Below are 26687 nucleotides of genomic sequence, written 5' to 3'. Positions count from 1 at the left end.
TATGGTTTCTTCGGGAGTGATGAAAATGTTCTAAAATTGATTGTGCTGATGGTTGCATAACCTTGTGTATATACTAAAAACTGTTGATATATATTTTAAATGGATGAATTGTATGGAAAGTGAATTATATCTTAATAAAGCTTTTGTTATAAAAAAAGAAAAAAGAAACTCAGAGGAGAGAGGCATATTATTACAGGCAAGTTCTACAAGGTTCATTGAGGAAGTGCTGTTTGAGCTAACCGGGGATCAGCTTGAGGGTGATCACAGATGGACTAGGGAGAAAGGGGTTCCTGCAAAAGGAAGAGCACAGACAAATGCACAGAGACATGAAGGAAGGTCACCAGCAATGAATTATGATAGGATGAGCTGTGACTTTGAGCTTCTGGGGGAATGATGGGCTCACGAGAATTTATAATTTTTGAACAGGTAAGGCATTCACATAGTACAAAATGGAAAAGTCTCAAAAAGGCGGCCAATGAAACAAAAATCTCGCTCCTGTGTCTGTCTCCCACTCACCTAGTCCCCGCTCCCCACGCTGGGCAATCACTGTTGCTAGTCTCTTGTATGTCCCTTAAGAGATATATTACACACATATACAAAGAAGTATTCATATGGGTTGTGTGTAAATGGGATTGGAACCTCATCAATGTCTCATACTTCACTTTTAATATTAGCCAAAATCTTAGAGATCCTCCCGAATTTGTATACAAAGAATATGTTCATGTTTTAGTGGCTATTTAGGACGTACCACATTTTATTAACCAGTTTTCTTTAAATGGACGTTTAGGTTGTTTCCCATCTTTCCTTCTTACAAAATTCTGTAATAAATAACCATATATATATATATATATATATATATGACATATCACATATGTATGAATTCATCTGTAGGTAAAGTTTCTAGAAGTGGAATTGCTCCATTACAGAGCTTGTACTTTTTAAAATTTTGATAGATATTTGATAGGTATTGTCACACTACCCACAATAGAGGTTGTACCAATTTATACTTGCATCAGCAATTGGTGAGACAGCATGTTTCCCCACATTCTGGGGGTGTGTTTGGAAACATTGTCAGAGATCATTTCATATAGGGCCTTGAATACAAAGCCAGGAGGTTTGAACTTGATCCATTGACCATGGACACCTGTTGGAGGGTTTAGGCAGTAGGTGAGGATGGGCAGTTTGAAGTTTTAAAAGCTTATTTTCATGATGACATCAAATAAATTTTGTAGGAAATTTTTATTCTCAAACAGGCATGAGTGGTAATGTGATGAGTCAGAGAGCAGAAAAAAATCTCCATTAGGATTGAAGCCATGTTGGGGAGAAGGTGATTATCATCTGGGCACAGCGGCCACAGACAATGGGGTTGGATATGAGCTCAACTTGGTTTCTTTACTATCCATAACTCTAGCTTTCCTGCCAGTTTTCTTTTTATCGCATACTTCCCACAAGCTGATGGCTCCTCGTGAAACATTTAGCCCTGAAGGGTAATGACATAAAAACCAATAACAAGGAATTTTTATCAGAAGCTAACGGTTCACCCAATGACAAGCAGACAAGTGATACAGCAACTTTATCTTTCTCTACAAGACCTTTTTGCAAATTAATTGGATTTGGAACTGCATGGAACAAAGAGCTGGGGGAAGCAAAAATGCAGACACATTAACAAGATGTGCATTAACAAAAATGCAGACACTTAAACAAGAAGTCAGTCACTATTATGTGATACAACAAGAGAAGGAAAGATGGACAGCAGCCAGTTGTGAAGGCACGAGCATATGAAGGACCTGAGAGCCAGGCCCATCCAGATGCTCCAGCCGTGGTTCAAGGATGAGCACCTTGGCCTTGGTACTCTTGGGGCTTGCCCTGGGGTTTAGGGCCATTACGGCTAAGCCAGAGGATGGCAGCTTTTGCTCTAAGAGCCAAGTGGCTTTCAGAGATGCTTGCTATGAATTTGTGCCTCTCGGCCTCACCTTCTATGGTGCCCAGAGCTGGTGTGAGGAGCAAGTAGGCCATTTGGTTTTTATTCATGGTGAAGCCACCCAGCTATTCCTGCAGAAGCACCTCACCCAGGACAGGGAACGGTGGACTGGACTCACATGGAACTTGGCTTGGAATGATACTACAGAAGGTAGGTGCCACGATAATTTTGTTTTATGGGGAGCTTGTGGCTGTGGTTCTCACCATAGTTTCTTACCCAGAACTCCATGGAACAAATTAGTATGTCCCAATTCTCATGGTAGGGAGACCCTCCTTTTTGGTCGTTTTGTGGATCAAATAAAAGAATTCTTGTGCAGTACCTAGCACAGAATCCAGCTTGTAGCTGACATGCTAGAAATGTCCCTTTCTTTGCTTGTGCCTAAGACTAGCTATGGCTTCTTCAGTTCTTGCTAGAACAGTGCCTGGCATTGTCCTGAGTTCTTCACGTCCATTTTCACAGTGAATCCTTATCATAACCGATGAGACAGTTATGATTGTTGTCCCTATTTTACAGATGGGAAAACAGAGTCTCAGGAAATAATGACTAAGCTATTTTCAAAGCACTTCCACATGTCCTTCCCCCACTTGTTATGAGGCTGAAGTGGGTTAAGGGCTTAGCACAGCTCAATTCACATTAGACAGTCTCATGGTAACAGTCGTCCTGGAAACCCTTCCTTATCCTTCGCTCGGCGAGGACCCCTTCCTCCAACCCCCGCACGTTCAGGTGAGTCCTCCTCTTTGCACCTGTAGGATCTTGTCCACACATTTAGGAGAGCACTTGTGGCATGACTTCAGTTTTTAGGTGTCTTCCCCCCGGACTATGAGTTCTTCAAGGGAAGGAACCATTATTCTGGCCGGTTTTGTTTTCCCAGTGTCCATACACAACAAAAAATGGATGTCCGTATTTAAGCCTTACCCCTGCCCCACGAGGCAAGCACTGCTACTCTTGTTTTATGAATGAGGAAAATAAGTCCAGAGGCATGAAATGACTTGTTCAAGATGACAGCGTCCTGCTACCTCCCATTGCCCAGTAGAAGCTGCTGGGTTTTATAAATGAGTAGCTTGGTCTGGGCTGAACACCTGTAGAAATGTACCAGCGTGGACGGAAATACTTTAATAAAGGAGCAGCCGGAGAAGCTCATTTTAGGAAACTCACAGCCAAGAGATTTGAATTCTAAAATGCATCTTCAGGCAACATCTACTGAATGGTTTCTTGCTATGTAGATGCAGAAATTGTGGATTTCTGTATATCGGACACCCATTCACATGCAGTTAAAGGAGCGTGTCTATTTAAAATCTCCAAGGGATACTGCATGGCTGCTACAGGAAATGGGGTAGATCTGAGTAGGCTGGTATGTCCCAACCTCCATCGCTCAGTGTTATTTAAGAAGCAAGGGACTGTCCTGGCTGTGTGCGATATGATGACATTTATGTAACTAGATTTCAGGCATTCATAAATGTTGATGTATGGATACAATTCATCCTGGAACAATTTTCAAGAAACATAACAATAATGGGAGTAGTCCATAGGTTGAAAGAGGGAAGATGTTTTCACTTTATACCCTTTTGTGTTCTTTGAATTTTTTTAACCATATGTATGGATTTCTTTTCCTTAAAAAAATGGTAAATGTATTTTTGAGTCTTCACAGTAAATAGTTTACAGCCAGTGTTTTCTAGACCTCTGGTGTACCTCTGTATTACACACACACACACACACACACACTTCTTCAACAATCATGTTGGTGTATTCAAGGCTCTGAAGAGTACCAAAATCATGAAAATTGCTTCCACTTTAATTCAGTGCTGCCCAAGTATATTTGACAAGGGTCCCTGCTACTCTCTGGAGTATGTTTTGCCATCCCAAGGCACAGTTCTGTGCTCTTTTTTATTTTATTTTTTAAATTAAAAAAATTTTTTTTAAACCTTAATTTTTTTTTAAAATTTATTATTATTTTTTTGGCTGCATTGGGTCTTCACTGCTGCACATGGGCTTTCTCTAGTTGCGGTGAGCGGGGGCTACTCTTTGTTGCGGTGTGCGGGCTTCTCATTGAGGTGGCTTCTCTTGTTATGGAGCACGGGCTCTAGGCGCGCGGGCTTCAGTAGTTGCAGCATGCGGGCTCAGTAGTTGAGGCACATGGGTCCTAGAGCTCGTGGGCTTCAGCAGTTGTGGCTCATGGGCTTCAGCAGTAGAGGCTTGCAGGCTCTAGAGCACAGGCTCAGTAGTTGTGGTACACAGGCTTAGTTGCTCCGTGGCATGTGGGATCTTCCCGGACCAGGGATTGAACCTGTGTCCCCTGCATTGGCAGGCGGATTCTTAACCACTGTGCCAGCAGGGAAGTCCTGTGCTCTATTTTAAATTGTGGTTACACATTACTAGAAGCATCATCTATTTAATCAAACCTCTTTGTATGGGCTCTTGGGCTCGGCACCCCGGTTTGTAGGCTGAGACCTTATCTTGGAAGATAGTGGCTAGGTGATGCCCCTTCACTGGCATGGGACAGAGAGGCCTTCAGCCTGTCAGCACTGCCTGAGCACCCACTACATACAAGGAGTAGAGCTGGGGCAAGCTCTCTGCACACCAGGATCAGAAGGACCCTTCCAAGTCCTGGTGGTCATATTCCCATCCCAGGGCCCAGGATCTGGCTGGACACCTCAAATGTGAGCTACAGGATCTGGTGCCGAGGGCAGGATGCTTCTGTAACCAACCCCTGGGGCTACAATGGGAGAGACCCTTCCTTTGGGTGGTTGCCCTCGGACAACTGCATGCAGGAGTTCGGCTTCATCTGCGAGTTTGGTGAGGTGGCCTGTGCTGTGGGGTCTCCCTCCTTCTTTCTTTCTCTGACTCTCTCTCTGTCTCTCTCTGCATCTCCTTCTGTCTTGTTCTCTCTTTTTCTGTATCTCTCTGTCTCTGTCTCTCTGTCTCTATCTCTCTAAATGCCCACAATCTCCGGCTGTGTGATGCTCTGTGTCTCACTTCATCTCTCCAGCTCATGTCCCGCTCTCTCCCTGTCCACTTACCTGCCTACCTGCCCTCTAGTCTCACTTGTCTCTCTGTCTTCCCCTCTCATAGCCCACATTAGAGGGAAGTGCTCAGCCCTATCTCCGCTCCCTTTCCAGTCTTCCCATGAAGAGACATGTGGTCCCAGGAGGCGGTTCTCACTCACCCTTGACTCCCACTCCCTGGTCAGCCTGGCTTTGAGCCCCTCACCCCTGCATCCCACTCCCAACTCCCAAATCCTCTCACGCTCTGCTCTTGTGCCGTTTCCAGCTGCTGCCTGTGGTAGGCCCCTTTTGTGGGCCCTGGGAACCCCTTCCTGGGGACTTTGTGTGCGAGTCCCCGCAGGAGTGGCCCGAGACCCACACTGGGTCCTGCCTGCCATGGGGGGCTGGTCTTGGAGCTGAGCTGCCTTGTGGTCCCCTGACCCTCAAGCCAGCCTTGACAGAAGGTTCTGGGCTTCCAGACCCAGTCCCCTCCCTGTTTCTAAGCCCCTCATTGGAGACTCTGGTGCCCAGGCCCCAGCCTGGGTTCAGACACTTACGGGACCCCTGCTCTATTTCCCCCACACTCAGCTTTATAGATGCCATGCAAGCTTAACTTTCCTGCCTGGCTGATTCGGAAAAGTCGAAAGCTTTGTGGACCTGTGGGTTGTGCAACTTCCTCACTTCTTACCAAAGCTCCCCCCCAAACCCCATCCCCTTCCCCACCCCCACTGCAAGCCTGTCTCAGCACCGTCAGCCCCCAGGGTCTTGCAGTCCCTGGCACGAGGTCACGCTAGGAAGAGCTAACATACATCCAGCAGGAGTTCCAGGCACTGAGCTGTACATGCCTCTGTGCACTTATTCATCACACAGCAGAAATACCTCCATCATTCTGTCGCAGGCCCATGACAAAGCTAAGAAAAGTGATGCTCAGAAAGGGTAAGTTCCACACAGCTGGGAGGTGACGGAGATGAGACGTGAAGATCAGAGAGAGAGACTGGGAGACACTGTGCTGCTGGCTTTGAAGATGAAGGAAGGGGCAGCCTCTAGAAGCTGGAAAAGGCAAGGGAATAGCTTCTCCCCTAGAGGCTCCAGAAGGAACCAGCCCTGCCCACACCTTGATATTAGCCCAGTAAAGCCCATTTTGAACTTCTGACCATAACTGTAAGAAGATAAATCTGTGCTGTTTAAGCCACCTAGTTTGTGGTCATTTGTTACAGCAGCCATTAGGAAACGAACACAGATTTTGATCTCAACCCCTGCCCTGTGGCGGTCCCACCAGGCAGCCGGGCCTGAGTCTGAAGCCAGTGTTTCCTACTTTCTGCTGTGCACATCTGAGCCAGGTCATTCTTTATCAACAAATGTTTACTGAGCATAGACCACATGCCAGGAGCTGGGCTGGAGTGGGGTTTCAGCACAGTGACCCCACAGAGCCCGATGTTACCACAGGGGAGGATAATAGTGCAGCTCATAGGACTGGTATGAAGACTCAATGAAATCACTCATGCATTCAACAAATGCTAGTTTAGCATCTATGATGTGCCAGGCATTGTTTTCAGATAAGCCTCAAGGAAGGCACTCGAAACAGGTGGAATGGTAATTGCCACTTTTACAGCCCTGACCCTACACGTACAGACTCATTTGATCCTCCTAACGACTCTATGGGGTGTGATATTGACTCCCCCCATAAAGAGGAGGCACGGAGAAGCTGAATAACTTGCAGAAGACCACACAGCCCGAGTGTGGCTGGGCTGGCCCTGACCCTGGGCAGTCTGGCCCCAGAGCCATGCTCATGCCCTCCACATTGTTTCTCACCCCTGCTGAGTCAGCTCCCACTGTGTCCTTGCATCTCACAGTCCTGACCCCTGAGACCCCTCTGCTTCCCATTACCTGGGCACTTGCCCATCTGTGACCACGAGCCCTCCTTAGGTGTCACCTTACCTTTGCCACAGGTGTCGGCCAGAGCCTGGCCTGCGAGAACCTCAATGCCACCATGCACTGTGGCTCAGGGGAGGTGATCCAGATCCAGGATGCTTTCTATGGGCGCCAGACTCCCCATTATTGCATCCAGGATGCCGGGGACCCCTCAGACCTGGAGGAGGAATGCAACTGGGTCAGCGTCAAGGATGAAGTGGCAGGTAGGGCCCAAGGGCTCTGTAGCTCTGGCTGCAAGTGCAGGGCACTTCCTGGTGTCCTGTGCCCAGCAAAGGGGTCTGGAAGGATTGAACAATCTTCATATCTGACCTTGGGCTTCCATCATATGGGAAAATTAGCCAGTCTGCCCACAGCACCAAGCAGGGGAGTAAGGGGGCCGTGGCTCACCCTTCACCTGACATCAAACCCACCCGACGGGTCAGGTGGACATTTTGCTCTCCACCCCAACTGGGTGCAAAAACATTTCTTTCTTTTTTTTTAATTTAAATTTTTTTAATTTCGAAATACTTCAAACGCACGTACAAGAATGAAAAAAAATTTCAGTGAAATCCTCTGGACCCACTACCCAACTTTGTCAAATCTTAGCATTATGCCATATTTTCTTAAGATTCCCTCATTACAGAAGTGAATAAAACATTAGATTCGTATCATCTGTCCTGATACATGTTGTACTAGTTTGTTTCACTTATTATGTAACTATATCATAGTTTGTCTTTTCCTCTATTGAGAGATGTGCGGATTGTTGCTTAATCCTTGCTATTGCGAACAGTCCTGAAACAAACAAACGTTCCAGGTGGTATCTCTCCTGTTCTGGATGGTATCTCTCCTTCACATGGGAGAGTTTCTCTAGGGTCTTATTTTTCTAAATCAGATTAAATCTGCCTCTGAGCCAGGTTTGTCTGGTGACAAGGATTTTTCCTTGGAAAGAAACTTGCACCTCTCCCCGCCATGTCTGACCCACATCACCCCTCCTCCCCTTAGAGCAGGCGTGGGGGAAAGAAATGCCGAAATCAGCCAGTTGGTTCTTTTCATCTCGCCTCGTTGCCCCAGCATTCCTGAGGCTGTGGCCCACCAAGGAGGAAAGGCCCGGAGGACGGGCCGATGGGTGTGCCTCCTTCACAGATGGAGCTCAGTGGGCTATTTCCTTAAAGGCCTAGATGCAAGCTTCCAAACCTTGTAGCCACACCCAGAGGGCACATTGGATGGGAGCCCTGCATCCTTTTGGGGAGGGCTGGAGGAGATCTGGGCAGAGCTCCAGGGGGGCTGTTTGTACCTAAGTGTCACCATCACTCATTCATTCAGTCAGTTTGCTGACAGACGTTTATTGAGCACCAAAAGTGTGCCATGCACTATCCTGGGCTCTGTGGATGCAGGGATGAATCAAACACAGTCTGTTCTTCGAAGGGGTCACAGTCTAATGGGGAGACAGAAACAAATACAGGCAATTACCTAGCACTGTGCTCAGTGTCACACAGAAGGGAGAAAAGGTGCTGTTTAGTTACTCATGCAAGACTCATTTTGTACCTGCTGTGTATCAGGTACTGTTCTGCGTGCTGGAGATAGAGCAGTGAACAAAAACAAAGCAAAACGAAACATTCCCTCTCTCTTGGAGATTGTAGTCTAGTGCTGTGGACGCACCTAGTAGGGTACAGATCTCACACGGAGGGGTAGAGCAAACTGGGTCCCAGCAGGAAAATCATGCTAGGTCTTCCAACAGAGGGAATTTAATGCAGGGAATTGGTTATCCAATGACTCAGTCACGGAAGTGCTGAGAAGCCGAATAGGGGATGATGATCGAACCCTGAGATTAGAGGAGCAGAAAGCCGCGACCACCCCAAAGGACTGGAGGGACAGCCATGGGGGATGTCACACCAAAACCAGAAGTCAGGGCCACCTGGCAGGTGCTAGAACCATGATCTGCGCCGGGGGAGCAATGACCACGGAGGGAGGGGCGGGCCCCAAGGAGCTGGAGCTTCAGAGGAGATGTGGTGAGAGAGAGGGCAAAAAGCACCCTGCCCTGTACCTCTTCCCGTCTGGTGCAGGCAGACTTTGAACCCCCAAATTCCCACCCTAGTCCCTGGAACTGCGGGTATGATGAGATGCCATGCCCATGAATATGTTAACTTACGTGGCAAAAGGGTCTTTGTACATGTAATTATGGTTGCTAATATTAAAATAGGGAGATTATCCTGGATTATCGAAGTGGGTACAATCTAATCACATGAGCCCCTCAAAAGCAGAGAATTCTCTCTGGCTAGAAGCATAAGAGAGGGGTGGCAGATGGAGAAGTCAGTGAGATTCAAGTATGAGACAGATCTGACGCCTCACTGCCAGCTCTGAGAGACAGGGGGTCACATGGGAGGACTGGAGAGAGGTCTCTAAGAGCTTAGGGTGGTCCCAGCTGATAGCCAGCAAGGAAATGGGACCTCAGTCCTACAGTCCCAAGGAACTGAATTCAGCCAACAAGAAGAATGAGACTGGAAGTAGATTCCTCCCCAGAGCCTCTGTGACACCTTGATTTCAGCCCTGTGATACCCTGAGCAGAGCCCAGCTGAGCCCACCCAGACCTCTGACCTCCAGAAAGGTGAGGTAATAAATGTGCTGTTTTATGCCACTACGTTTTTGTAATTTGTTACAGCAGCCATTGGAAGTTAATACGTCGTCTTCAGTCTTCCATCAGCGCCTGCCAGTGCACAGGGCAGTATGGGAAATGTAGTTCCCTGCAATTTGGTACCAAGTAGGGTAAGGGTGGATCTGTGGACCAACGGTCAAAGGGCTGGCCACCTTCCCAGAGGAGGTGAGATCTAAGCTGAGACCTGAAGATATGATAAGAGTCACGCAGGAAAAGGACAGCTGGGTGAATGGGGATGGGTGTTCTGGGGAGAGGGAGGAACCCATGCAAGTCCGAGGAAGAGCGTGGTAGGTGCAGGGAACTGCAAAGCACTCAGCATGGGGGGAGGTGGGGCACTAGTGCCTGAGGAACCCAGACCCTAGCCCCAGGATGTTGGGGAAGCACTGGAGAGTTTTGAGCAGGGGACGATCACGGCCAGGTGTATTTTAAAGCTGCCCGCAGGCTGCTGTGAGTCCAAACAAGGGAGGCTGATGCCAGAAACCCAGGTGAGAGAGGCTGGAGGCTGGAGGGCAATGCAGATGGAGAGAAATGGATAGATTCCAGAAACAGAAGGACATACTGACAGGACTTGTCAATGATGGGAGTCCAGGATGACCCTGGCATTGAGAGAAGAGGCTGGGGGAGGAGCAGCTGGTGGCAAAGGTGGAGGAGGGAAATTGTCTTCATGTCCTAGGGCAGCCTTACCAAGTACCACAAACTGGGTGGCTTAAAACAACAGAAGCACGTTCTCTTGCAGTCTGGAGGCTGAGTCCAGAATCAAGGTGTCAGCTGGACTTCTCTACCTCCAAAACCTGCAGGGGAGAGCCCTTCCTTTCCTCTTCTAGCATCCGGCATTTGTCGGCAATGCTTGCCCACAAACCCTTGTAGGTGCATCTCTCTAATCTCTGCTTCCAACTTCACATGCCCTGTCTCTGTGTCCAAAGGACACCAGTCATACTGGATTAAGGGCTCACCCTAATGACCTCATCTTAACTTGATTATGTTTGCAAAGACCCTGTTTCCAAATAAGCTCATATTCACAGGTGCCAAAGGTTAGGACTTCAAGACACCTTTTAGAGGAGACACACTTCAACCCAAATCAGAGATCAAGACCTCATTTCAGGATATGAGAAGCCTGGAGTGCCCTGTGACGTCCAAGTGGAGATGCTGTGTAGACAAGTGGACATACAGGATAGGAACTCAAGAGAGAGCTAAACAAGAGACATAGATCAAGGAGTCATCGGCCCATGGCTAAAAACCGGGTGAGGGGAGCACAAAACCATAACAGCTGGGGAGGAACCAGGGCCAGGAGAGCATCTGAGGAGGGGGTGGGGCTTGCCTGGCTAAGCAACCAGACAGGAAAAGAGCATTTAAATATTCCAAAGCCTGGAGCAAGCATGGGTTTCTAAGATGCGAAAGAGAACAAGGAAAGTGATGCAGTGCAGGGCAGAGCCATAGGATGCTCTCAAGCCAGGAGGGGAACCAGGGCCACAGCATCTGCCTGTCCTTTCTCCAGGCCTCTCTGTAGGCGTCTATTATGTCTACATGGGCAGAGGGAATGGGTGTTGGGATGACCCTGAGGCTTCTGGCCTGGGGTCTCCACACTCCTCCCTCCTGTGGGCACCTGGTGCCCGTGGCAGACACAGGGTTCCTAATCTTGTGCCCTCTTTGCCAGTTCTCAGGATGTAGGTTTCTACCTTAGACCATCTGAGTAGATGCCACGGGACCAGTGGTTCTCAAAGTGGGGTCCCTGGGCCAGCGGCATCGACATCGCCTGGAAGCTTGTTAGAAAAGCAAATTCTCAAGCTGCCCTCCAAACCTACTGAATCAGAATCAGGGTCTGGACATTTTTGTCTTCACAAGCCCTCCAGGGGATTCTGGTATTCTGAAGTTTGGGAACCATTGTGCTGGACCCTGAGATATTTGAAGGCAGGAATCCTACTTGTTTCTCCCCCAGCACCGGACTCAGTGCCCGGTCTTCAGTAGATACCAACAGGTACTTGTTGGGGGGATGGTGGGTGAATGAACGAATTCAAGGTCACTCATCTCTGTCTGACCCTATCCTTTAATGTCCTTCACACGGTTTCTGCTTCCGCTGGGATGTGGGTGCCTCCCAGGCCAGTGCCAGGGGGCTGCAGGCCTGCCAGGTGGCAGCAAATGGGACCTACTTTGGAGACCTGTGCCCCACCTGGGGCAGTTACCTGTGGGTGCAGTACCACTGCCGGGAAGGTGAGTCCCCAACTTGCCTGGGTGTGGGAATTTCCTTCCTATCTGTAGCCCTCCTTGGAGCAGAGGGTGCAGCTATCCATGGGGGTGGATCTGCTCAGTACTGAGAGACCTCCTCACCCAAAACTGCTGCCCTGTGGCTTGCCCTCCCCACCTGGCTTAGCTGCAGGGTAAAGCATTTGAGATTCAGTTGCAAAACAAGCCATCAAGCCAGAAGTTGAAAAACAACTGTTTTAACCCCAGGACGCTTCAAATTAAATTTCATGGGGTGACCCAATAAACACAACAGACAAAACCAAGATTACTTGATTGGAAGGGTTCCCACATGCCACACGCACTCAGCCACCACCCTCCCTGTAGACTGCCATTTTAGAATGCACAGGAACTTTTACAAATCTAAAAAACCATAAAAATAACCCATATTACCAGACTTTATAAAATTTTATAAATCAAGAAGGAAGAATCCCTCCCTTCAATTCAACAATTCTACTCCTCATAAAGAAACTACTCAATTGTTTAGAATAAATTCTTCCCTGCTTTTTTTTTTTTTTTTTTTTCGGTACGCGGGCCTCTCACTGCTGTGGTCTCTCCCGCTCGGAGCACAGGCTCCGGACCCACAGGCTCGGTGGCCATGGCTCACGGGCCCAGCTGCTCCGCGGCATGTGGGATCCTCCCGGACCGGGGCACGAACCCTTGTCCCCTGCATCGTCAGGCGGACTCTCAACCACTGCGCCACCAGGGAAGCCCTCTTCCCTGCTTTTTAAAGTGTTTTCATAGACATGGCTGTGTATGAATGTATATGTGTATGAATGTATATGTCTACAAATCAATTTTTTTCACTTAATAATATATCCTGGACATCTCTCCAAGTCACTACCTTATTCTTTTAATGACTGCATAGTAACCCATCATAAGATTATGTCAAAATTTATTTAACCCGTTCCCCTCTTTTTAAAAATTAATTAATTTATTTATTTTTGGCTGCTTTGGTTCTTTGTTGCTGCACGCAGGCTTTCTCTAGTTGTGGTGAGCAGGGGCCACTCTTCATTGCGGTGCGCGGGCTTCTCATTACGGTGGCTCCTCTTGTTGTGGAGCACGGGCTCCAGGCGCACGGGCTTCAGTACTTGCAGCACGTGGGCTCAGTAGTTGTGGCGCACGGGCTTAGTTGCTCTGCGGCATGTGGGATCTTCCCAGACCAGGGATCGAACCCGTGTCCCCTGCATTGGCAGGCGGATTTGTAACCACTGTTCCACCAGGGAAGTCCAACCTGTTCCCCTCTTGATGGACATTTTGGTTGCTTCTGAGTTTTTGTTGTTATGGATCACTCTGCAGTGCTCTCTTGTGCATTCTTGTGCATATATCTTGACATACGCCTGGGATTATTTTTAGAGGAGAGATCCCTAGTAGCGGAAATGCTGGGTCACAGGGTACGTGCATTTTAAATGTTAGTAGACATTGCCACATTACCCTCCAAGATGGCTGTATCGAGTTCATTCCTATTACAGTGTGAGTGCAAATTTCCCCTCAAGCTGGGACACCACATTATGCCATTGTCCAACCAATTAATCGGTGCGAACGGCAAATTCTACCGAGTCCGTGAGTAATGGTTCAAGGAGCTCTGAAGGGGAAAGATGAGTCAGAGAAGGTTGGGGTCCCCAGGGGCCACCCAGGAGAGCGAGGTCCTTGGGGACAGGAGGAAGAGGGCTGCACGGAGGAGAGGGTGCAGGAAGAGGGGGTGGCACTCGTTTGCAGAACACACTTGGGTGGAGTAAGAGTGAGCAGGGTGTCTTGTTCTCTTTTCTGGGAAGGGAGGCCACATGGTTTGGCAGCACTTTCCGTGTGGTGGTTTTGCTCCTGGACAAAGGGCGCCCTTGGAGATCTGCCAGTTGCAGACTTGCTGTCATCAGACAGACGGGTAGCTTAGGGGTAGGGGGGTGAGTTGGGTCTGGCTACCACATGGACCAGATTTTCTGTCCTGACTTTGATTTCAAATATCTTGTCCCTTGTGAATCGGTGGGTTCTGATCACTGTCAGTTTCTGATTTCTGAAGGGAAGGACTTCATCCAGCGGTATCCCCTGCCCCCCAGCTCCTGCCTCTGTGCCCAGAAGGGCCTGCTGCATCCTGAATTTCCTTGGATGATCATGAACCCGTACCAATCAGGACCACGGTGGCTTTCTGACCAGCTCAAGAAAGTCCTTTTCATTTGCATTCAGCTTCTTACATATTTTCCCTTCTCATTTAAGTCAGAAACCAGAAGACTGTGCTGCACCAATCAGCCCATGGCTGGGTGAACCGCCACAAATTCTACCCCTCACCCCATCCTCCAGGCCAACTTGTGAAGCTCAAATTTGTAAAATTTAATGTGCACTAAATTGCTAACGATGATTCATCAGCCACCCTAGCCAAGGAGATTTTCCTAAAGGTGCTTTGCCTTTTGCCTTTTTAATCATTATAAAATACACTTAGACAATCAATGGATCCTGGTTAAATAAATTAGGGTACATTGTGCAGCTATTAAAGAGTATAAGGCAGCTCTAACTGAATTCATATAGAACAATCTCCAAAATATTCTAAGTGAAAAAAATGGAAGATGCCAAATAGCGAACAGAGCACCATTTGTATAAATAGAAAAGTATGTACATGCTTGTGAGTGTGTAGGTATCTCTGGAAGGAGACCCAGGAGACCGGTAACAATGGCTGCCTCTGGGGAGCAGAACTGGGGGACTGAGGGGTAGCAGTCGGGGAGGGCTTTCTTCTCACTGTAGACCCTTTTGTACACTTCAAATTCTGTATCTGGGTCATGTATTACCTAGGAATGAAAAAATTCAAAAGAACTTTAAAAAGTAAAAATTTTAAAACTTTAAAAGCCCCACTAAAGATAAAGGTCAGGTAGATAGAAGAAAGTAGGTTTTAAACAGAAACATCTGCTTTGCAATGGCAAATGGTATTTTGAGTTTTGATGTGCAGGCCTGAAGCTGATGGTGTGCAATGAGAGTTTCATCTTTTTTTTTTTTTTTTTTTTTTTTTTTTTTTTGCGGTACACGGGCCTCCCACTGCTGTGGCCTCTTCTGTTGCAGAGCACAGGCTCCGGACGCACAGGCTCAGCGGCCATGGCTCACGGACCCAGCCGCTCCGTGGCATGTGGAATCCTCCCAGACTGGGGCACAAACCCATGTCCCCTGCATCGGCAGGTGGACTCTCAACCACTGTGCCACCAGGGAAGCCCGAGAGTTTCATCTTTGACAATGTCACCATCTCCCTTACATGGCTCCTCTGTCCCTACATTGGAAACCTGTCCTGTATAATTAATATGGAATATGGCCACACTTTCGATCCCTACTACCCCACAAGGTAAGAGGAATTTCTGAGCCTTGAGTAAAAATGTATCAGTCAGTTTCTGCTGCATAACAAAACACCACAAAACTTAGTGACTTACAATAATAGTTATAATTTTTCATGGTTCTTTGGATCAGCTAGGTGTCTTTTCTTGTCTGGACTAGCTCAGCTGGATGGCCTAGGAAGGCCTCATTCTTTTGTCTGGCAGTTAGCTGGATGTCAGCTAGTGGCATGTGTCACTCATAACCCAACAGGCTAGCCTAGGCTCATCTGCATGGTGGCACAAGAGTTTCCAGCAGGGAGTGAAAGCAAGGTCCAATGTGTAAGCATTTTTCAAATCACTACTTGTGTCACATTTTCTAATGTCCCATTGACCAGAGCAAGTTCCATGGCCAAGCCCACACTGAACAGGTGGAGAAATAGTCTCCACCTGTTGGTGGAAGGAGAGGCAGAGTCACAGTACAAAGGGGCATACATACGGGAATGGGAGGAATGGTGCTCACAGGTTTTCTCAATGGAGAAGGTCACTCAAACAGTCATGGAGAGCTGGGTCCTTTTAGCTCGGCTCTGCGGAATCTCCCGAGTCACTGTCCAAGGAGTCAGTAACGGGGTGAAGAAGATGCTCACCTGCGTGTACGAATGTTTTTTGTTGATAAGGATAATAAAAATAATAGTAGCAATATTAATAACAGTCCAGCTAAGCAGCTTTCACACCCAATCTCACTTAATCCTCACAACAACCCCATGAGCAGGAGCTACTCTGTCCTGAATAACAGCCACTCACCATATGAGCTACTGGGCCCTTGGAATACAGCTGCTCTCAACTGAGATGTGCTGTAAATGTAAACGCACGTGGGATATTGAAGATGTACCTCCCTTCCCATGAAAGAATGTAAAATATCTCACTAAGTGATGTTTTGATACTGATTACACATTGAAATGATAGTATTTTGGATCTATTGGGGTTAAGGAAATAAATTTTCTAAATTAATTTCACCTGCTCCTTCTCACTTTTTTCAGTGTGACCATTAGAAAGTTTACAATGACACACGTGGCTCACTCAGTTTCTGTTGGACAGTGCTGAACTACATAATCATCTTGTTTTACAGACAAAGCTATTGAGGCTTCAAGAGGTCCAGTAGCGATGCCCAAGCCACGCAGCTGGTGAGTGACAGCATAGCCAGGCAAGCCAGGGCTGCCTGGAATCAAAGCTCAGGCTCTTAGGCTCTTAGGTCCTGGTGGAGGACACAGCATGCAGCATCGGGGCCCAAGGGCACCAGACGCTGCATCCTCCAGGGAAGAATAGCTCCCCAAGCGGATGGCAGCTGAACACAATTCATAACATTTCGAAGTCCTACCTGGGCCTGGAATAATCTCCATTCTACCCTGCTGGGTGCCCCAGCTGAAGGGGTGCCCCATCAGTTCCAGATCCTCCTTGGCATCTGGCTCATTTCAGAGAAATCAAGGATCCCCAGGGAAATCACGGAGGCCCATAAGCACCTCTCCTAACCCTGAAACATCTCTGGTTCTACTCTGTGTGGGCTAGAGGTTCTGAATTCAGCCCTGTGGGTGCCTGCCATTCCCAGAAGGCCTGGGTGGGCTGGGGCAACCCGGGGACCAACCCGGTCCACAGTCCAAATCTGATCCAGTGAGTTCGGATCTCAAACTCAGAAGTCCTCTGGGGTCTCAGGCATTGTGCCATGCCGCAAAATAAAATGTGTCCAGAGGCTGGGGTTCTTATCCTAGATATGATGTGAGACCCAGAGACAATCTCTGGGTTTCCATTTCCTTCCCTATCACATTTATATTGATGGCGATCTTAACTGTTTCACAGAGTAAAATGAGAAATTAAATATGAAGTTGCTTTGGAGAAAAAAAGGTTTAAGTGATAGAAATACCCATGGCATTATTCTGCAGGTTTCTTCCCGTTTGCTACCATTTCATCAATAAAACAAGAAATGCTGGGGCTTCCCTGGTGGCACAGTGGTTAAGAATCTGCCTGCCAATGCAGGGGACACGGGTTCGAGCCCTGATCTGGGAGGATCCCACATGCCGCGGAGCAACTGGGCCCGTGAGCCACAACTACTGAGCCTGCGCGTCTGGAGCCTGTGCTCCGCAACAAGAGAGGCCGCGATAGTGAGAGGCCCGCGCACTGCGATGAAGAGTGGCCCCCACGCGCTGCAACTAGAGAAAGCCCTCGCACAGAAACGAAGATCCAACACAGCCAAAAATAAATAAATTAAGAAAAACAAACAAGAAATGCTAAGTTACATAGTCTTTCAGCCCCCAAATTTTACACAAATTGCATTTGGCATAAGTCAAAATTGACTGACTGTAGCCCTGCTAAGTTCTTTAGTTACACAAGGACATTTCAGTAATATACAAATGTAGTTAAAAACTGGAGCAAATGGGACAAAATGCAAATACTTGTCCACTCTGGATGGTGAGTCCAAGGGTGTTTATCATATTACTCTCTGGAATTCTCTGTGTCATTAAATGTTTTCATAATCTAAGAGAAACAGCAATAAACAATGCTTTACATTTGCAAACCCTCTGGGCATTTGCTGTAAGTGAAAGCTACTGCATTTTCTTTTCTCTTTCGAAAGAAATAAATGGTGATACCCTCCACCATAACTCCAACCCGATAACCCAATTTTGTCTACTTTAAAGATCTGTTAGACCTTGAAACTACCCACTCATCTTCTGCTATCATTTTTATTAACATTGGGAGATACATTTCTGATGCTTTCTTATAAGCACTAGCAGCCTCAGAACTCAGTTTACAGTGTGGAAAATGGCATGAATTTTAAGTATACAGAAGTCACATACTTCGTGCAAACGTCACTATGCTTTTTTAAAATGTGTTTGTATGGACTCCTACTTTTGCTTAACTCCTCATTAGGCTAACAGGTGAATTTTTCAAATCGGACTCCGTCTCCATCCTAGATAAATCACATGAGCTAATGGATAGGATTCAACCTCAAATAGAAACAGCGTAAGAAGTCAAAGGATTTCTCCTTTAAAAGCTCCTTCTAGCCTTGCACTCCCCATGTCTTGTGTTCATTTGCATGGCAAGCTGTTTTGTTTCTCTGTTTGTCGTGGGAAACTTTCTACATTTCTGAAATTATATTATGTGCCTATAGACACAATTTGAATAAAGTGAAATTTGTCCAAGTCCAGCGTTGGGTAATTCAGCGCCACCTACTGACAGATCTGGGTATTGCCATAATTCTTGGGTCTTTATTTTGAGTCACCTCTGGACAGAGCTGAGTCTGGGGGACCTCTCATTAAATTGTAACATATTCACATCAAGTATCAAAGCAGTGTATACAAACCAGTAAGTGATGGAATTTTGAACTAATTTTTCAACTTTTTATTGAGGCATAAGATATGTATAGAAAACTGCACAAAAAGATACAGTTCAATTAATTTTTAGACAATAAACACATCCATGTAACCGGCACCTAGATCAAGAAACAAAACATGACCCAGTACCCAGAAATCCTCCACGGGCCGCCCCCCCACCCCCAAGGATACTGATTTCTAACATCATCGACTACTGTGACCTGTGTTTGAAATTTTTATAAATAGAATCGGAAAGTATATTTTCTCTTGTGTCTTACTTCTGCTCAGTATGTTTTTGAGATTTATGCATATTGCTGTGTATAACTGTGATTTCTTTTTTCTCACTGCTGTATAACATTCTGTTGTATGAATATTCCTCAACTTATCCATTCTAGTGTTGATACGCATTGGGGTGGTTTCCCATTTGTACTATTACAACTTGTGCAACTGTGAACATTCTAGTACATGTCTTTTCATGCACATATGTACACATTTCTGTTGGGTTTATACCCAGGAGTGGAATTCCTGGGTCATAGGATCATTAAATTTAAGTTGTTGTCTCCATTGCTTTGTACTCCAAGCACAGCTTCTCTTTGTTGGCAGCAGTTACTAAACCACTTTGCACTCTTTGCTCTTGGGTAAGATCACTGGGTGACAAATCAAGAAAAATCCATTTCTCTGCTTTTTAGTCCTGGGCAATTTCAGTTGGCACCAGAGTTTAGAAAATGGAATAAATTGCTTCTTCCAGACAGATTGCTGAAAAACAGGTAGGATTCAAGGCCATCTTCACATTTCTACAGTTAGTTTCCTTGTTCTGAAATCTACATGGTTTGATATTAATAATGGCCACTCCAACATTCTTTTGATTAGTGTTTGCTGTTACATCTTTCTTCCATCCTTTTACTTTTTTGTTGTTGTTGTTAACTGTTTTCTCAAAGTGATTATTTTTTAAAATTTTTTATTGGAGTATAGTTGTTTTACAATGTTGTATTAGTTTCTACTGTATAGCAAAGTGAATCAGCTATACGTATACATATATCCCCTCCTTTTTGTATTTCCTTCCCATTTAGGTCACCACAGAGCACTGAGTAGAGTCCCCTGTGCTATACGACCATTCTTTTACTTTTAACCTATCTATATTGTCATATTTAAAGTGGGCATCTTATAGACAGCATACAGTTGAGTCTTGGTTTTTTAAAATCTCATCTGGCATAATAATTGGTATGTTTAGACTGTTTACAATTAATGTAATTATTGATGTAGTTAGATTTAGGTCTACTATTTTGTTATTTGTGTTCTGTTTGCACCCTCTGTTTATCTTCCCCCGTTCCTCTCCTTTCTTCCCCTCTTTTGGATTAGTTGAATATTTTCAGCATTCCATTTTAGCTTACCTATTGGCTTTTGGGGTTATTTTTCTTTGTATTACTTTTTAAATAGTTTCCTTGGGGATTACAACATACATATCTAACCTTTCACAGTCTACTTAGAGTTAATATTTTCCACTTCAGGTAAAATATTATGGCCTTACCAGCATATAGTTTCCTTTGCCTGCCATCTTTTATGTTACAATTGTCAGTTGTAGGATGTTTACATACATTGAAAAGCCCTTTCAACAGTCATACATATATTAAAGAACTTAAGAGGAGAAAAATAGGCTACATTTACCACGATATTTACCTTTTCTTGAACTCTCCCTTCATTCTTGAAGTTTCGAGTTTCCCTCTGATATCATTTCCCTTCAGCTGGAAAAACTTCCTTCAAATTGCCTTTTTCATTTTTTTAAAAAATAAATTTGTTTATTTATTTATGGCTGTGTTGGGTCTTTGTAGCCGCGCACGGGCTTTCTCTAGTTGTGGCGAGCAGGGGCTACTGTTCGTTGCAGTGCACGGGCTTCATCATTGCGGTGGCTTCTCTTGTTGTGGAGCACGGGCTCTAGGCACATGAGCTTCAGTAGTTGTGGCGCACGGGCTCAGTAGTTGTGCCTCATGGGCTCTAGAGCACATGCTCAGTAGTTGTGTCACACGGGCTTAGATGCTCCACGGCATGTGGGATCTTCCTGGACCAGGGCTCGAACTGCACTGGCAGGCAGATTCTTAACCACTGAGCCACTGGGGAAGCCCAAGCATTTCTTTTAAAGTAGATTTTGCAGCAACAAAGTCTGTTACAGAATTTCTTTATTCCTGAGAATGTCTTTATTTTGATTTAATTCCTGGAAGATATTTTTGCTGGCTACAGAATTATGTGTTGACAGCTCTTTTCTTTCAGCACTTTGAAGATGTCATTCACTGTCTCTGACCTCCAGTTTCCAAAGAAATCTACAGTCATTCAAATCACTGTTTTCTCTACATGTAGTGTATCATTTTTTTTCAGACTGATCTCAAGATTTTTTTTATCTTCAATTTTCAGCACTTCACTATATGTGTGGGCAAGGTTTTCTTTAAGGTTTTTTTTTTGTTTGTTTTCATTTGTTTGTTACATTTGGGGTTTCACAGAACTTCTTGAATCTTTAAATTTACGTGCTTTGTCAAATCTGGAAAGTTTTCAGCCATTATTTCTTCAAATATATTTTTCTACAGCAACCTCTTTCTTCTCTCTGGTGCTCCAATAACACAAATGTTTTACCTTTAGATATTGTTACACAGATTGCTGACATTCTGCTCATTTTTTTAATTTTTAATATTTTTTTCTCTATGTTCTTTAGATTGGATAATTTCTCTTGCTCTGTCTTCAAGCTCACTGACTTTTCCCTCTGCCATCTCAATTCTGCTATTGCATCCAACCAATGACTCTTTTATTTCAGACAGTGTGTTATTCATTTCTAAAATTTCCACTTGGCTCTTGTTAATAGTTTCGGTTTCTCTGCTGAGAATGTCTAGCTTTCCATTCATTTCAAGAGAGTTTCCTTTTACTTCATGGAGCATAGTTATAATAGTTGGGTTAAAGTCTTTGACATTTTAATATCTGAGTCACCTCAGGACTGACATCTACTGATTATGTTTTCCCTTGAAATTTGGCCACATTTTCCTGGTTCTTTATGTATCAGGCAATTCTGGATTATATTCTGAACATTTTAGGTAGTAGGTTCTGACACTCTGGGTCCTTTTAAGAATACTCTGGAAAATGTTAATTTTTTCTTGTCTGTTTGTTTTGTTTTAGCAGGCAACCAACCCAGTTAGGTTCAGACCACATATTCTGACTTGCCTTCTGTGAGCAGTGGTTCCCATTCCAGTTCAGTTTCCAAAACCGTCAGGGTCTGTTCCATTCATGTGCCACTCGGGGTGCTGGTTTATGTTGTACTTTAGTCCAAGAGGCCTTTGCTATATTTCTTTGGGTCTGTCCTGCACATGTGCAGTTTCTGGGTGAACTCATGATTCATGCTGGGCCATACACAGAATTAGGGAATCATCATCTCTGCATCTCTCCTTTTCAGGACTTTCCCCACAATCTCCAGCTCCCACAGGCCCCTTTCCATGGATCTTCTGGATAGAAAGATCAGTTTTCTCTTAGGGATTTTGGGGTCTGCATCACCCCACACAGTCAGTGAGGCTCCAAGAGAGAGGACAGCCTGGGGTAGGTACAGGAGAGAAAAAAAAAAGACTAACACAAAACAAAAGTGGGTATTTCCTTTGTAGTCTCAGACTCACTGGGGCCCTTTTTCTGGTCCTCTGGCTAAACAGAGGGTGTTTCTCTCGGGGTTTTTGTTTTCTTTACTCACTGTGCAGTACCATGACCCAGACTACCCTCGGGACAAAGTCAAGAGATAAAGGAGATTAAACAAACAAACAAACAAACCCCACACACACACAAAAAAAAAACCCAGAAAGAAAACAGGAAACTCCCGTCTTTATGGACGATTCTTAAAGTTTTGACTTTCACCCACAATCTGCCTACTGTTTTTTACTTTTCAGAGTCCTTGGGTAGTTTCTTTTTGTGTTCTGCCCAGGTTTTTAGTTGTAATTAATGGAAGAAATAGGCTATAGTGGGCTAACTCCATCTTGGCCAGCACCAAGAATCAGGTTACTGTTCTCCAAGCTTTATCACAACTGTATCCATTTGTAAACTATTTCTCAAGCCCTCACTATGTGCTAGGCTCTGTGCTAGATGCCAGGTATAAAGGGAGAACTAGACAGACACTGTCTGAGCTGACAGCTTCACAGGGAAGCATGACAGTGAATAAGCGAGCACAAAAGGGGTGAGTGTCACCTAGGAGAAGCAGCAAAGCTATGGCAGTTATAAAAGAATTTAAGAAGACGGCCCTGAGGAGGTGATGTTTAAGCTGAGAACTGAAGGAAGAACAAGCGTATGAGCAAAGGGATGGGCAAGAGGCTTCCCTGTAAAGAGCACTTCTGGGCCTTGGGGTGGGGAAGAAGTGACATGTTCTATGAACTGGAAAGAGGTCTGAGCTACCAGTATAGTTACAGAAGGGGAGTGTGGCAGGAGCTGAGGAGGAGGACAGGAGGGGAGGTCACATGAATCTTTGGGGGCCATTTGAGAGATTTTAAATTAGTCCCCTTGGGAAAATGAGAAGCAAAACATACTCACAATTTTGATATGTTTGGACTCATCCCATTTTACAAATAGGGAAAACAAGGCTCAGAAAGGTAGGCTGGGGCACAGTATTTTACAGATGAAGCAAGAAGGCCCAGAGAGGGGGTGTCTATGAGCCACAGAGGGAGAAAATGGCAGACAACGGACTTGCAGCCAAGTATTCGGCTCCCTAATTAGTCAGAGCTATTTCTTCCATTTCTCACCTGCTCCAGGAGTCTCAGTGTAACCTTCACAAACACAGAGAGCGTGGCTTGGTCGTGGACCATCTTTTTCTTCATTGTTTTTTATCTTTGCAGAGCAGGGGAGATGTATGGTGGGAGCGCACACAAGCACACATGTGAATGCGCGTGTGTGTGAGCCCAACACTGGTAATGTTTCTGACTGTTGTTGGCAGTTTGTCCAGCAGCGTTTTCCACCAGTTCACAGCCCCTGGGGAATTCACTGTGTTTGTCGAGTGTACAACCAGCGAGTGGAATGTGATAGCTCAGAAGCAAGTGATGATGTGAGACAAGATGGAGAGGCTCTGTGTGACTGGGTGTTCTGGCCTGTCCACATCAGGAACCAGCCCTCTCTCCTGGGCAGTCTTCAGGGACCCTCTGTGGATTCAGGTGGAGCTTGATGGAGGTGAGTCTGCAGAAATGGTCAAGGTCAAGGCAGCCTTGATTTGCCCCCAATCTATCCATCCAGCTCCCAGGCTTCAATAAGTACTAACAGCAAACACTTATGGAGTTAGTTTCTTAGCCACTCATTTATTTAGTACCTAGTGTATACCAGGAACTGGTCTAAGTGCTTATATAGTAGCCCACCCAATACATTTTATGGAGGAAGAAATGGAAGGAAGGTTGAGAAATTTGGCCAAAGTCACAAGGCTAGTAAGCTAGTGAGAGCAACCATCCTTCTGAAGACCATTTGCATGCCCCTAGTCCCATCACAAGACTTGGACTTCCAAGCCATTCCCTGTTGGGGGAATGTGAATCTCAGCACAGCCAGCATCGACCAGCTTGACACAATCACATTGCCCCCAGTTAGGGCTGATAATCAACTACAGCAGCTGTTATGGCTGGTGTCCGTGCTGATTGCTCACAGTTTCTCTTCTGATTGGTCACAGAGGCCATTCTGATTGGCCATCATGTCCATTTTGATCAGTCAAGGTATCCATTCTGATTTGTCATGGCACCTATTCTGATTGGTCATAGCAATATTTCTCATTGGTCACAACGTCCATTCTAATTGGTCACAGCATCCATTCGGATTGGTCACAGTGTCCATTCTGATTTATCAGAACATCATTCTACTTAGCTGGTGCCCATGCAGTTTCAGTTGTTAAATATTTTGACTATCACCCCTTCTGTCAATAGACTCTCCCATCCTCACCGAAGGCAGTATCTTTCCTCAAGGCACAGGTCCAGTCTGAGATCTGGACAGAGACCTGTTGATATAAACTGAGTGGCACAGAGCTGTGGAGGTGAGGACATGTCTCAGTCCAACCTCATACCACCCAGAGCCTCACTCAGAGCAGTAACTTCATGGATCTAAAGCGGGACCTTAAACACAGTGCTTGGGGCTCCTTTCTGTTCTGGTGTGCTTGTTGGCTGAAGATAGCTTGCTAGGCGCACCTGGAAAAACTTAAGATAATCTTTTTTCATTCTACAAACATAATTGAGTGACTACTCTTTGTCAGGTATGGGGGGAGGCAGCAATAAACATGAAAGTCAGGGCTCCTGTTCTCAGAGGGCTTATGTCAACACCATCAGCAGCAACAGTAGCATCACTCAAACAAGAAATATACTAGCTTGGTTTCTATTGGAAAGAATCTTAATTTAGTGGTTTAAATCATATTTTTTAAGAGTCAACCACAATATTTAGCATCCAGTTAGGATAACCAGCCCCAGTCCGTAAGGGAGCCCATCTTAATGTGAACAGGCTGAGTTCTCTCGTTGGGCAGGGTTTCAGGCAGTTAGTCATGGAGATGGAAAGGGCTTCACTGCTTCGACTTAAGACAAGACTGGAGGCTAATTCTCATGCATAAAAACCAGCCACACCCTTAAGAGATGCTACCTTTTGAGCCTTCCTCGCCACAAGGATATCTCTATCAACAAAATGTTCTGAGGTTTTTACTACAAACTTTTAAGTTTACGGTAACACATGCATAGTATAAATAATTAGAGGGACTTCCCTGGTGTCCAGTGGTTAAGACTCCGCGCTCCCAATGCAGGGGGCCCAGGTTTGATCCCTCATCAGGGAACTAGATCCTGCATGCTGCCACTAAGAACCCGCACGTGGCAACGAAGATCCTGTGTGCTGCAATTAAGACCCGGCGCAGCCAAATAAATAAAATAAAATAAATAAAATAATTAGAATATGCAGGTGAGCAGAGAGGGCCCTGAAAGAAAAATCACTCATGAACCCAATACTCAGAGATAATCCGTTTTAATATTTGGGTGGGGAGGATATATCCTTACATATGTCTTTATATCCATATCTATGTCTATATGTGGAATCTGACTTTACAACTGGAGTCTGAACTACCTCAGTATAATCTACTGCATGACTGACATTCTTAAATGTGTCTTACTCCACCTAGGAACAGGGGTGACTTACACTGTGCTGTCAGGTAACACAACCTGGCTGAGCTCACCACGCAGAGGGGCCCGCTCCCCTACAGTGTGACCCTGGATGGAGCAGTCCAGCAACGGATGGGCCCAGGGATGCACCACTTGGAGATCTGAGCCACCAGCAACATCACCACCTCTGCCCCCTCCAGAAACATCACCATCCACTTCGTGGAGCCCCTGTCAGGCCTGCAGGCCTCCTGGGCTCTGGCAACTTGGAGCTTGGACAGGACCTACTGGTCAATGTCTCGGCGGCTCACGGTATCCCGGAGAGGCTGAACTTTGAGGTGGCAGGACTCAATGCAACCTTCTCCCATGAGAAAGAGAGCCTTGGGGGGCCATTTGGGACTTACCACGTGGCAGTTCCTCTTGAAGGTACTTGGAGTTTGTGGCTCCCCTTCCAAACCTCCCTCCTCTTCCCTTCCTGACTTGGTGTCCAGGGTTCTGCCAGCCAGTTTTTCAGTGTGTCCCAGACAAAAAGATGGTTCACAGCATCCAGCCTGGGTCACAAAATAAGGAAGAGACAGACATTACTTGCAGTTATAGAACTTATAGTCACAGGGATTCTCAACTTTGGCACTTCTGACATTTGGGACAAGATAATTCTTTGTTGTGGGGACCGTCCTGTCCACTGTAGGATGCTTAGCAGCATCCCTGGCCTCGACCCACTGGGTGCCAGTAGCCCCAGCCTCCGAGTCATGACAACTACAGATGTCTCCAGACATTGCCAACTGTGCCCTGGGGAGCAAAATCACCCCCACTGAGAACCACTGGAAGAGAGCGGGAGTACTTGGATTTCTTCCATCATTTCTAGAGGAGAATGTGTTTCGGGAAACTGCAGTCCACGCCCTGCGGGGGAGAGATGGGTAAAAACTAAAGGGTGGAAGAGAGAGAGGGACAAGAGAGGAGGTATCAGGAGGCTGCCTGGAATAGAGATAGGGCAGCAGACCGGCTGGCACCAGCCAGGGCAGGAGGCCACAGCTGACGTGCATTTAGTCTGGAAAGAACAGAGTGTCTCTGAGGGCAGTGTGGTGAGGTCAGCAGGCAGGAAAGTGATGAAGGTGGCAGAGTCTCCAGCCCACCCAGGTCCGCTACCCTGGACCTCAGAGGTGTG

At 46.1% G+C, this 26687-nt stretch overlaps 1 protein-coding gene across 1 annotated transcript in view; it reads left to right on the top strand.

Moving 5' to 3' along the window:
• The first annotated feature begins 1830 nt into the window (after positions 1 to 1830).
• Positions 1831 to 26687, top strand: part of LOC132416076 (polycystin-1-like protein 2) — an 83225-nt gene continuing 58368 nt past the window's right edge. The window contains 9 exon segments of the mRNA XM_059999304.1: positions 1831 to 2131; positions 4610 to 4774; positions 6912 to 7131; positions 11634 to 11734; positions 14726 to 15083; positions 23356 to 23585; positions 25546 to 25578; positions 25581 to 25775; positions 25778 to 25948. Coding sequence (XP_059855287.1) covers positions 1831 to 2131; positions 4610 to 4774; positions 6912 to 7131; positions 11634 to 11734; positions 14726 to 15083; positions 23356 to 23585; positions 25546 to 25578; positions 25581 to 25775; positions 25778 to 25948 — 1774 coding nt within the window.

Source organism: Delphinus delphis, chromosome 20, assembly GCF_949987515.2.
Source record: "Delphinus delphis chromosome 20, mDelDel1.2, whole genome shotgun sequence".
Classification (NCBI taxonomy): Eukaryota; Metazoa; Chordata; class Mammalia; order Artiodactyla; family Delphinidae; genus Delphinus; species Delphinus delphis.
Note: the sequence above shows the minus strand (reverse complement) of the source record. Positions and strands in the feature narration are given on the sequence as shown.